At 43.8% G+C, this 13,669-nt stretch overlaps 1 protein-coding gene across 1 annotated transcript in view; it reads left to right on the top strand.

Moving 5' to 3' along the window:
• SYT10 (synaptotagmin 10) overlaps positions 1–12,055 on the top strand; it is a 36,877-nt gene extending 24,822 nt beyond the window's left edge. Inside the window, exons 3-7 of the mRNA XM_035127965.3 lie at positions 1,701–2,265; positions 6,051–6,171; positions 8,444–8,615; positions 10,419–10,548; positions 11,984–12,055. Coding sequence (XP_034983856.1) covers positions 1,701–2,265; positions 6,051–6,171; positions 8,444–8,615; positions 10,419–10,548; positions 11,984–12,055 — 1,060 coding nt within the window. The remainder of the gene's footprint in view (positions 1–1,700; positions 2,266–6,050; positions 6,172–8,443; positions 8,616–10,418; positions 10,549–11,983) is intronic.
• Positions 12,056–13,669: the final 1,614 nt, after the last annotated feature.

Raw genomic sequence — 13,669 nt, forward strand, 5'->3', positions numbered from 1 at the left:
CACCTCATTGAATTCAAGTCCAGCTAAACAGCTGTGGAATATCTACTTTTGTAACCTGTCCTCTACTGCTGATGTTCTCCAGCTTCCATTCTCATCCTTGTCTGCATGTTAAAAAGAAAGAAAGGCTTCCTCACTTTTTTAGGTTGTTAACCATCAAGCAACCAGTGGAGCTTTGTGGGGGGGGGGGGGAGGGTTCACTTTTGTGGCACAGTCAGGTCACTGGAAATGCTTCAGATTAATACAGATAGCCATCTTATCAACAAAGCTTGATCTTTCAATGAATTGGATCCAGAATTCTTAAATGTCACTGAACTGCAACTCTCATCATTCCTGGACATAGGAACCAGCTCCTAGGGGCCAAGGTCTCTTCACACACACACACACACACACACACACACACACACACACCAATAAAATACTTGAGGGGGCTGCCCCCCAAAGTCGATGGGCATTGCCATTCAAATGGTGTATGCATGCCACATCATGTGATTGATTATGCAGGGCAGGATTTATCCCCCCCCAAAAAAAAAATCAGGTTTGCACCCTTGTCCCTGGAGATCTTGTTTGATTAATTCACTTTTAATGGTTATCATTTGTAGCAGCCAACAATTGCCTGTGAGGTGGGAATAGACTATGCCCAATAGATTCTCTCACACATGGGTAGGCAAACTAAGGCCCGGGGGCCGGGGCCGGCTCAATTGCCTTCTAAATCCAGCCCACGGACGGTCTGGGAATCAGTGTGTTTTTACATGAGTAGAATGTGTCCTTTTATTTAAAATGCATCTCTGGGTTATTTGTGGGGCCTGCTTGGTGTTTTTACATGAGTAGAATGTGTGCTTTTATTTAAAAATGCATCTCTGGTTTATTTGTGGGGTATAGGAATTCATTCTTCTTCTTTTTTCAAAATATAGTCCAGCCCCCCACAAGGTCTGAGGGACAGTGGACTGGCCCCCTGCTGAAAAGGTTTGCTGATCCCCGCTCTCACATATCAGCATTCCTCAGTGGTCTCTGCCTCTCTTGAGCAGGGGTAGGCAACCTAAGGCCCAGGGGCCGGATATAGCCCAATCGCCTTCTCAATCCAGCCCACGGACAGGCTGGGAATCAGCATGTTTTTACATTAGTAGAATGTGTCCTTTTAAAAAAAATGCATATCTGGGTTATTTGTGGGGCATAGGAATTCGTTCATTATTTTTTTCATAATATAGTCTGGCCCACCACATGGTCTGAGGAACGGTGGACCGGCCCACGGCTGAAAAAGGTTGCTGACCCCTGCTCTTGAGCAACTTGATACTCTCGTTTCTGCCTTTTGCTGCTCTAATACATACTGACCAGAAATAGGGTACCCATTTTTCATCAAGATTCTTTTTTCTAGGTTAAGCATGGCCATTCCCTTCAGTCTACCAAATAGGATTTGCTTTCTAAACCCTTTGTAATTTTTGTAGCTCTCCTCTGTATTTGCTGCTGCTGTTGTTTGCTGTTGTTTTCCAAATTGTCAACATTCTTCTTGAACTGAATCATTGAATTATCTTCCTGGATTACCTAGTGTTGTTAGTAATTGTTCTCTCCAGAGTATTATAACAATAATGGAAACTTGTTAAATGTGAGTGGTTGATTTACTCCTTTCATTTTTAGCTATATGAAAGTTATTCTCTTTCCCTTTGAGATTATCAGTGTTAATTTCTTTGTCTTTGTGCATGCAGGCACAATTCCTTCAGGAGACATCTGCCAAGGCAAATGCAGGTGTCCAGCATTGATTTTAACATGGGGACAGATCCTGTTTTACAAAGAGGGGAGACAACTACCAGCATTGGAAGGATAAAACCGGAACTTTATAAACAGAAATCTGTGGATTCAGAAGGCCAGAAAGAGGATGTGAAAACTTGTGGGAAACTCAACTTTACCCTTAAGTATGATTATGAAAATGAGATGCTTTTGGTTACCATTGTCAAAGCCTTGGAACTACCAGCTAAAGACTTCACTGGTACATCAGACCCCTATGTGAAAATCTACCTTCTTCCAGACAGGAAAAAAAAGTTTCAGACACGGGTTCACAGAAAGACGTTAAACCCTGCCTTCAATGAAACCTTTCAGTTTCCTGTAGCCTATGATCAACTTTGCAACAGGAAGCTACATTTCAGTGTATATGATTTTGACAGATTTTCTAGGCATGATATGATTGGAGAAGTCATACTGGATAACTTTTTTGAGGTCTCCGATCTCTCTAGAGAGGCCACAGTATGGAAAGACATCCATTGTGCCACTGCAGTAAGTAGCAGCATATCTCAAAATGTGATACGTGATATAAAAATATCATGAATTATTATTCGACAGCATTGTACTTTGTAGGGCAAAGATCACTTCACCAATACACTAAGATTCAGCTCCATACTTTCCCACATCAATAATTGCCAGATAGAAAGATGGTAAATATCCTGCACTTTACAGTTGGGGAGGAGAGTGTTCAGCCCTGTCCTACCTCAGATAAGAACATAAGTGTCCTGCTAGTTCAGATAGCATTCTGTTTTCACAGTGGCCAACCAGATACCTTTGAGACGCTCACAGGCAAGACATGAAAACAATTGCGCTCTCCCACTCCTGTCCTCTCGGTAGCTGGTGTTAACAGGCATACTTTTTCTGATCCTCAAGGTACACAGATATCATAACAGGTAGCCATTGATAGCCTTGCCCTCATGATTTTGTCTAATCTCCCTTTAAAGCTGCCCAAGTTGGTGGCCATCACTACAAATTCCACTGCTTTAACTAAACACTGTGCAAATAAGTACTTTTGTCTGTTTTACAAGAGAAGGGTTAGTTATACCTATCCACTTTCTCCACACCATGAAGAAATATTGTGTGGGGAAAGTACTTTGTTTTGTTTGTCCTGAATTTCCTGACTTTCAGACTCATTGGATGACCCCAAGTTCTAGTATTATGACAGAGGGAGAAGTTAGGCCTACCAAATTTCTCCACAATATACATAATTTCATACAACCCTAAAATGGTTCCCCTTATTCACCTTTTCCCCAGCTAAGCTATTAAAAAAAAAAAACTCCAACTACTGTAAGCTTTCCTCATTGAGTAATTGTCCATCTCCTTGATCATTTGTCTGCACCTTTTATAGATCCCAGTACAGGTCTTTATGGGATCCATTGTTTACTTCTTTCCCACTATAAAAAACGGTTCATCTGTTCCTAACTTTTGTTTCACTACCTTTGAACCAGTCACCACCTTTAAAAAATGTCCCGTCATCCTTTGGCTTCTCAGCTGCGTGTTGTGAATGAGAATGGACAATGTCCATGAGAATGTCAATGGGAATGGACAGACATGGAGTCTGTCATGAAAGAAAATACCCTTGAGGCAGTCAAGGAGTATGATGCTCTTTACACATTGGGAGCAGGATGTGTGCAGGATGGAGATAATCTCTTTCTGATCACATTAGAAATGCCTGCCCCTGAAATCATGATTTTTAATAAATCAATTTACTCTTAGATATCTAAAAAGAAAGCAATACACTGATCTTCAAGGAGGAAATAAATGGGCCACGGGTAACAGCATAATATCAGGAAAAGCCATAGAATGAACCTTAGACAATTAAACAGAAATACAAAAAAATAGGGTTGCGTACAACTTGGTTTGACTCACAGCAGACTCAGTGAAATTAATAGACCTAAGTTAGTCATGTCCATTCATTTCAATGTATGGGATTTCAACAAGCCTTTGAAACAAAGATCTGTCCCGGGCTGGAATTGTTTAAAATATGTTTTTAGATGTTTTAATTCTTTTAGCCCTTGTATGTTTGCTGCCCTGAGTTCCATTAATGAGACAATGACATACCCTCCAACATCCTGCTGATCAAAATCAGGATGCTCAAATTATTTTGGGCCCAAGTTCTCATGAGAGCTAGCTGACATCCCTCTTGGCAATCACTAACTGATGACCACCTCTCTCTCCCTTTCACCCTCAAATGCTGAAGGCAGTGTGTCATTTTGGGGGGAGAAAATGGTGTCCCTCATCACCACCACCACTTTTTAAAATGACACCACCACACACATATGCCCAGGGCCGTCTTGAGCAGATCGCGCGCCCTGGTGCTGAGGGGCGGAGATCGCTCCGCTGCCCGCCCCGCCCTCGCAGGACGCAATTGGTTTCCGCACGCCTTCACCGTGCGGCGCCCTCCTTCCCAGGCCGACGCCCAGCTTACCAGCCCCGTGCCATGGTGCACTGCGCCACCGGGGGTCTACGACGAGCCGGGCCTGCATATGCCCTGAAACAACGCTGTGCCGGTGGCATTCAAGGAGACAGAGAATGACAAGTGCCAAGCAGTAGCCACCAAGAGCTGCTCTTCAGTTATTCTTAAAATAAAGTCCAGCAACATCTGGAGAGCCACAGGTTCCCAGCCACTGCTCTAAGCATCTCTGAGATACTCCATCAGTGTTTCACTGAACTGAATATGGAGAGAATGCTACACAAAAAGAAGGGGAGAGTTTCATGATGAATAGCACTCCTCAAATATATATGGGTGCCACAATAATATGCCTGTTCTTGAACATACAAATAGGTGTTAGCCCAACCTAATGCTGTGAATTTAAGGGTGCATTGCTGTCAGTCTACTCAGAAGTAAGTCTCATTTAATTCAGTGGCGCTTACTCATTTAGAGGCTGGGGTTGCAACTTTAATCAATGCCACGCTGCAACTTTCTCCATATCCTTTGATGCGCCTGTGACTTAAGTAAATACTACATCGCATTAAATACTTCAGACTGCAGGGCTTTAAAATTACATCTGATGGCTCTTTACAAATATCATAATGGCCCACCGGCATGCAAAAAGAGTGAGGCCATCATACCCTATACAGAGCCTCAAGGATCATCCAATGCTTCATTTTGAGCAGGACTTTTGTCCTCTAAAATAGAACACTATCGTTAGAGACCCGCTAATACGCATGCAGCTGAACATTATTGCTGTTCTTGCCTTCTGACATTAGTACAAGTGCCTTCAGCTCTCTGAGACACACAAGGCCAATTATAGTGTGTGGCTTACTGTGGCTGTATCCTGATTTGCTGGTAATGAACTGCTTTTTAGAATTTTAAATAATAACCTTACCGCTTCGCAGGAAAAAAGAAGAAGCACAGATTGAGAGCTCCAACCTTTCAGCTGGAAAAGAGTCGTTGTGTGCAGCAAGCAAAGCTTTCTCTATAGCTTTAGTAACAAAGGTCAGAGTAGTTATCCAGCTAGTTCAGCCTGCTCTGGATGGCACCTGGTCTCCAGGGTCTTGGGTGGAGACCTTTTATTATTTTGCACCACTTCTATATGATCCACTTAATTGGAGATGCCAGGGACCAAACCTGGGCCTTTCTACAGGCAAAGCGGGGCCCCAGCACTGATCGAAGGTTTGCAGCCTTCAAACCTGTGGGCTATACCTTGGGGTTTTGCTAAACCTGGGGTGTAGGGGGTGGGATGAGATGTACACTTAGAATTAAGGAGCAGGGTACATCTGTTCATGTGCCAAAACTATTATTTGCCAAAACTGAGCTCAAGAGTCATTTCACCCAAATATTCATTTCTGGTTGCCCCCCATGAAAACCCTTCTTCCAGCGGTCTACTTTAGCACCCCCACCCGCAGGTTATTTTTGCAGTTGCCATTGTTAAACAACTGGAGGAAGCAGAAAGCCCTGGCGTCCCCCTGGCTAACCTACTACAAATCATTCAGAAATAGTTGACCTACCCCTGTTTTCTGGTGCCTGTTTCATCTGGAGCAGTTTCCTCCTTTCAATGGCAGCTCCAGGATTTTGGAGGCACTCGGGTTTCTTGCCATCAGTGGAGTCCAAGAACTCCTAGCTGTTCAACACAACCTCAAGAATCAGGGCATGCTGAGTTGCCTCAGCCTTGATGTTCACCACATCTGTTGCCTCTTACTCCACCCACCACTGGTGTGGAGGTCCCGCTGCCCAGCCCAGAAGGTTGCCCGTGAAGGAATGTGTCCCTCGAGCTGGAAAAGTTGGCCCACCCCTTGTTTTAACCTATGTTTTTGTTTGTGCTTGTTTTTTCCAGGAAAGCATAGATTTGGGGGAGATCATGTTTTCCCTTTGCTATTTGCCAACAGCAGGGAGGATGACCCTCACAGTCATCAAATGCAGAAATCTTAAAGCTATGGACATCACTGGCTCATCAGGTAAGTGCAATGCTCCTTTTCGCTTACCTTCACCTGTGGGTAGTGATGACTCTCTGGGGAAAGGCTCTTGCCATCAGGATTTCAGGGCATTTGATCTTGAGTTCACAGACGAGGAGACTAAAACAATACGTGGATCTCTCAGGTTTCTTTCTTTCACTTTTTGAAAACAAAAAAGCAAAACTAAAGACAGTCTGAGTGGAAGCAACTGCTTAGCCCTCTCCTTTCCCAACACCCACAGCTCAAAATTGCCTCCTCCAAGCTGCTTTTTCTTGAGCAGGGGAAAAGATTCAAGGGAGAGAGAGAGGAATTCTGTATCTTCCTTACATTGGCGATTGATTGATTGATTGATTGATTGATTGATTGAGGAAGATTATTCTGAGCTGGAAAAGTACTCGGGGACACCCTTCTTCTGCCCAGATGAAACCTTCCCTCTGTTGGCTTTGGATTTAAACAATGTGTGAGACTCTGTGTCATTTTAGCTTCAGGATAACAAAAACAAAGGAATACCATCATGTGCTTTATTTCCTCATTCCAAGACCTTGACATATTCCTGATAGGTGTCACTTAGTGCACTACAAACAGCATTAGCAATGTTCTTAACTTGTGACAGCTTCTGTGCATTTTGCAGCTGCTTTAGGATGCAATTCTAGAACATGCATACTTAGAAGTATGTTCTGTTTAGTTTGCTGAATTGAGGACCTAGCCACACTTCCATTTGTTCCGTGTTTTCTTCTCTTGTCTCGGGGCAGATTAGTACAAGTTTTGTCTGGGATTCCGAGTCCTCATGCCACACCTTACTCTGTAGTAGCATAGCGTGGGTTGCCGTCACCCAGGGTGGGGCAAGTGTTGCATCCCCCTGGTAGACTGGGCAGAGGGGGGCACACACAGAGACCAAAAAGGGTGAACAGAGCCCAGGAGAAGGAGAAGGAGAAGAAGAGTTTGGATTTGATATCCCACTTTATCACTACCCAAAGGAGTCTCAAAGCGGCTAACAATCTCCTTTCCCTTCCTCTCCCACAACAAACACTCTGTGAGGTGGGTGGGGCTGAGAGACTTCAGAGAAGTGTGACTAGCCCAAGGTCACCCAGCAGCTGCATGTGGAGGAGCGGAGACGCGAACCCGGTTCCCAAGATTACGAGTCTACCGCTCTTAACCACTACACCACACTGGCTCTCCAGTGGCAGGAGGCACTTTCTTGCCTTTCTCACCCTCCCTCATCAGTGGGTGGCAGTGGTGGGGCCTTCCCCCTTCCTCCCTCTCAGCCAGGCTGGTTGGCGCACAGGTGGCAGTGGAGAGGCATGGGGGTGGGGGGCACACTGGCAAGCACTAGGACTGGCAGAGCTCGGGGCTGCCCTCAGGCAACCCGCTGTTGCCCACCAGCCCTGGCCCCCCTGCTGCTGTTGCTGTGGTAGCTGCCTGCTGCTGCATCTAAGCCTTCTTCTGCCTCACCCCCACTCCTCTGCATCTAGCCAGTTTATGACAGTACCAAGAATTCAGTTTGTTTGGGAGGAGCTTATATGCAGTTGCACCACACAGTCATTATCACACCCATTCCAGTGCATTTTCCGATCACTCTTTATTGCAAACAAAAAAAGGTCCGATTTTTCAAGGAGGTGGTCTCACAAAAGCACCAAATCCACTTTTATTAAGCAACTGGAACTTGCCGGGATGTTGATTGAATCCCAGCCAAAAAGAGTGACAATCTGCACCCCAAATGTCATTGAACCTGGTTTGCTATGTTGGGCTTTTCACCACCCTGAATAAATGGGTGTCATTTCTGAATACAAGGACATAAGGCAAGCCTGCTGGATCAGCCAATGATCCTGTTTTCACAGTGGCCAACCAGATACCTGTGGGAAGCCTGCAAGCACAAGAGCACTCTGCCCACCTGAGATTCCCAGCAATTGGTATTCAGAGACATAATGTCCCTGACAAGGAAGGGAGAACATAGCTATCATGGCTAGCAGCCACTGTTGAGCACATCAGCTAGTGTATATTGGTGGTAGGAGAAAGGCTTTGCGTGCAGAAGGTACCAGACTTAATTCCTGGTGTCTCCTGCTCAGACTGGGAAGGATCCCTGCTTGAAACCCTGGAGAGCCACTGCCAGTTAGTGTCGAAAGAACTGAACTAGATAGACCAAAGTCTTGACTTGGCGTATCAGTCAGCTTCCTCTGCGTTCGTGGTGGAACCAAATGCTTCCTCTTCTCTTCTACGTGAGAACTGTTGTTGTCCTCCTGCCCAGTTGTGTTGACCTCCGTTCCTGTTATCTCAGATCCATACGTCAAAGTGTCCCTGATGTGCGATGGTCGGCGCCTGAAAAAGAGAAAAACAACTACAAAGAAAAACACTCTCAATCCAGTATACAGTGAGGCCATCGTTTTTGACATCCCTCCAGAGAACGTGGACCAAGTCAGCCTCTCCATCGCTGTTATGGACTATGACCGGTATGCTGCATTTTTCTCTTTTTTGATTTTTTTTTGGGGGGGCGGATTCAAGAAGAACAGGTGGTATAGTAATCTATTATTATTATTATTATTATCTTTATACTGACCTAAAGCAGGGACTTTCTGGGTATACAAGGTATAAGGCAGTCTGTCAAGTAAACTGCTCCTGAGCTGTAGACAACTTTGCATGTACAAAAACCTTGCATTTTGCCCAATAACAGATTGGTAGCCTAAGCAAGCCCAACAAGCAAGGTGTTACACACTGGCAGTAGTTTACCCCGACAAGCAACCTAGTCACCATATTCTGCACCAATCCAGACCCTCCAAGTGTCCCGATTTTCCAGAGATGTCCCTGATTTAGAGAAGCCGTCCCGGTTTCTGATTTGATCCCAAAATGTCCCACTTTTTCTTAGGATGTCTCTATTTTCATTGGAGAAATGCTGGAGGGTATGGAGTTATCCGACCCCCCCCCCATCCATCTGAAGGCAATCCTGTATAAGGATTTTTTATTAAAAAAATGCTTAATGTTCTATTATGTTTCTATAAATGTTAGAAGCTGCCCAGAGTGGCTGGGGCAACCCAGTAAGATGTGTGGGGTATAAATAGTAAAATTATCATTACGGAATGGGGCGTCCCTATTTTCATTGGAGAAATGTTGGAGGGTATGCCAGTCCTTGGACCAACCTCAAGGATAGCCCCACAGAGAGTGCATGGCAGCCTTAAACATATGATAAGTAAAGAAATAATGGCAAGTAGGTAGACACTTTCACAATAGATTAAAAACTGAGAAATAAACAACTATCTGGCTTTTAGAAGACATCTGAATGCAGCCCTCTTTAGGGAAGTTTTTAATGTTTGATGTTTTATCGTGTTTTTAATATTCTGTTGGGAGCCACCCAGAGTGGCTGGGGAGGCCTGGCCAGATGGGCGGAGTATAAATAAATAAATTATTATTACTATTATTGTTGTTGTTGTTGTTGTTGTTACTATTATTATTATTATTACCACACTGGCTCAATAGGAAGCAAGCCCTGCTTCCCACCAAACTGCTGCTATGCAGGCTTGCCTCAGAATCCTGAATATTAAGGAGCCTTGTATTTCTTTACCTTTCCTTATTAAATGTAAAATAGATCTAGCTCTCATGGCTAATGGTGCTTTTAACCAAAAATAATAAAGGTTAAAGGGGCACATTTGAAAGTGTGCCTGGCAGTATAGAACAGAAATTCCACTGTTGTCAAGATACCAGCAAAGCATAATAGATAGACGGAGATGTGTTTATGCTGACACTTTGCCGAAGCAGAACCGGTGGCAGCGGGTGCCTCATTACAGCAGAATTGGAATGATTGTTTGTTTGATTGATTGATTAAAATGTAGTACTCTGTCTGCTTTTCACCACCATCAACACAAAGTGGGATATACACGTATACTCATAAGTGTGCCCCATAGAATTCAATGGGGCATACTGCAAGGTAAGTGTGTACAAGGTTGCATGCAGCCTTAATATTGCCAATAATTTACACACACACACATAAAATTCCCAGTGCTTTGGGGTGTAAATATCTAGCTCAGACATCCCCAAACTTCGGCCCACCAGATGTTTTGGACTACAATTCCCATCATCCCTGACCACTGGTCCTGTTAGCTAGGGATCATGGGAGTTGTAGGCCAAAACATCTGGAGGGATGCCTGATCTAGCTTTTCCTGTCACAGAATGTGGCTCCTCTACCTATCATTTGCAATATTTGTGGACGCATAGCATTGTGGATACTTTTTAGACGTTCTGTTCTCCACCTTTAATCCTAGAGTGGGACACAATGAGGTGATTGGAGTATGTAGGGCTGGACTTGACGCTGAAGGCCTTGGAAGAGACCACTGGAATGAAATGCTGGCGTACCCTCGCAAGCCAATAACCCACTGGCATCCCTTGGTAGAGGTAAGAGGACTAAAGCATCTCTTCAGCAGCCTGTTCCTCATTATCACTATTTTATATAATACCTTCTTTACAAATAGGCCTCTCAATTTCATGAGGCAGCATTTTTGTCAAATAGAAATGTGAAGGGAGACCAAAAAAAAGAGGTTAAATGCAGAACAGCGTATGAAAGAAGAGCCTAAAAACCTTTCCCACCAAACAAAGGTGAGAAACCCTGTTTTGTATTAAACATGTCATTAAATTATTTGAAAAAGCCGGTAGAAGAGAGTACCAATTCAATTTTTCAGTGGCTTTCTTTTACATTCTATGCCACCTGTTAACAACATTCATACTGATGTATTTCAGACAAAAACAAAACCAGAAAATCTGGGACTGAATTCTCTGCTGTTTCTTTTCCTTTCTTTTCTATATTAAAAAATACTGAATAGGATCAGAATTACAGGAAAGTTTTTGAAAACACTTTATCCATACAAACACCATTTCCCCCAAATTAAATGACATTTGCTCTGTTAGGAGAGGCATATGACACTAACCCCACTGTAGCATGGACTAAAGTGAGGACAAAAAATATTACTGGATGCTTCTAAAATATGTGCAAGAGTGAAATCCAACTTTAATCCCAAAAGGCAATGTAAACATGTAAAGAGAGTATAAATAAAATGGCTAAGATACAATAATATACAACCACATCTATCCAGGATAATGCCTGAACATCAAACTGATGTGATAAGCAATAAACTGATAATGTTTGAGCCCAAACACATTGCATCCCAGTGAGTCTTCCTCATTGGTCGAGACATTTTTAGCACACAATTTGCCACACACACAAAAATAGCCACTTGGCTAATCTATATAGATGATGAGGTGAACTAACCACACATAACTGCAAAATTGCTATGCACACCTGGGGCTCATGAATATAGAAGATGGTACTTTCGTAAAATCCCCAGCGATATGTATTTTAGGGCATCCTCCAGATCTCCAGTTTTAGATATGGGCTCCACCACCAGTCTTCTCTGACCCCACGATAATGCACAATTTAATGTTCAAATCCAGTAAATATATCTTCTTTTTGGACCAACAGAAGCTTCTAGAAGACTCTCCAGTGGTCTCTCATGTTGAACAATTGGCAATAATTCAATCTTGATTAAATTTGGTGCCACAAGATGTGGTGGTGGCCTCTATCTTAGATGACTTTAGAGGGGAATTAGATACAGTACCTTCATGGGGTAAGATGGGTCTGTCAATGGCTGTTGATCACAACGGCAAGGTGGAGCTAGTAGTCCTTTGAATGCTAGTAGCTGGGGAGAAAAGTGGGGGGAGGGCTCTTGTGGACTTCTCTGAGGCAACTGGTTGACCATTATAAGAAACAGGACGGTGGGCTTGATGGACCTGTGGATGCAACAGGACTCTTCTTAAAATATTTTATTTCTTCTAGTTGCCAGGCCGAGCAACCAGTTTTGACAGTCAAGGATCTTGCTCATCACCAAAACCACCACTTACACCCTAGCTTGAACAGTGGATTCTTGATGACCAGCTTGACAACAAGCTCACCATGTCTATATGCTACAAAAGGTTTGGGTCTAGCTGATGACCTGCATCCAGATTTTTGCATTTTGATCCATTGTATTTCTACTGCATAATAATACCATTGATTCTCATTCTTAACTCACCTTTCACGTGAATACTTGTTAAAGATGTCATGAACAGACGTCATGATCATTTCTTTCTTTCTTTGAACAAGGCATTCAGAAGGACACAAATACAGGTGTGTGTAAGGCCTTGAAAGCAACATAATGCTCATGATAGCACAAATTGTGCAAACATAAAGCTTTCTGTTGTACTTTCCTTTCTTGTGAACTCGCCTCTAAGTGGTGACAATTTTATATATTACCTAGAGGCAAAAACAGGTTTGCCACTGGGTGAATCATGTTTTGGGAACTGCATTCTATCACAGCTCCCTAATGAGTGTGCCAAACATTCATACAGTATTTTTACATGTACACTAGTATTTCTTTAAATCCGCCCCCTTTCTGAATGTATTGTACATTCTGTGGTCCCAATACAGAGGGGGATTCAAAGAGCCTCCTCAGGGAAGTTCACATGAGCATCAGCACTTCCAAGAATCACAAATCCCCCCCCCCCCGCGCACCACAGTCTCCTCCCAATTGTGCTCAGGAATCTGGGGTGCATACCAACACTGAATGGGGGTTGTATCCAATATAGTGCTAAAGTCACTTTGCAGTATATTTGTTCCACTGGTGAAATGTTTGGCACGAAAGAAATGCAGTTGCACCAAAAACTACATAAGCAGGTTGCTGGTAACTTTTCTGTAAAATAGATTGTGCAATCTGTTGTGCAACGAGTTTCCTTGAGCTCAACGGTTGGCTTTGATTCCTCTGTTGTGCAATGTGAAAACTTGCCCATCTGCTAGTGCATGAGCCCTTGTCCTAATACACAGAGGACATTGGATACAGCCCCTGTTCTCCATTGGGTTGTCCTTGTTTGCTGGGTTGAATCTGGGCCTGAGAGCCAGAAGAATGCCAGCTGTGCAACTGAGGTGCAAAGCTGCAAGGGAAGATTTAGTGTAGAGAAGAGCTTTTCCCCTTCTCTCCCTCATGCAACCCAGCTGGAAAGGTTGGTCTGCCGCCCAGTTAGCCATTCAGCCAAGGAAAACAGGAGCTGCTTAGCCACGGATGGCCAGCTGGCAACCCCCATCTGCTCCTGTGATTTCTCACACCCTTTCCCCAAAGTTTAAGAAATGCTGATGTGCGCCAAGATGTCTTATGTGTAAATGTGAAACCGAAATGTGCAAAGTTACTCGTGTTAGGGCCAAATGTGTGCTGTGTTATTAAATGCACCTTTGCATTTAAAGTGTGTAGGTTGGCGGGGGGGGGGGGGGCTTTAAAAATAATGCAGCCCCTGAGGATGGATCTGATAAGTATTGGGATTGTAGCGTTGGGGAAGAGGAGTTCTATCCCTCTTCCCTCCTGTGGTCCTGTGGAAGATTATTCCTCTGGATCTGCTATTTGCATTAGGAAATTCCCAATAATTATCAGCCCAACAATCCCTGCACACACACATACAAAGATGCATTAACCATCACACCAAGTTTGGCCTTTAA

The sequence above is a fragment of the Zootoca vivipara genome, chromosome 9 (genome assembly GCF_965207765.1).
Source record: "Zootoca vivipara chromosome 9, rZooViv2.hap1.1, whole genome shotgun sequence".
Lineage (NCBI taxonomy): Eukaryota > Metazoa > Chordata > Lepidosauria > Squamata > Lacertidae > Zootoca > Zootoca vivipara.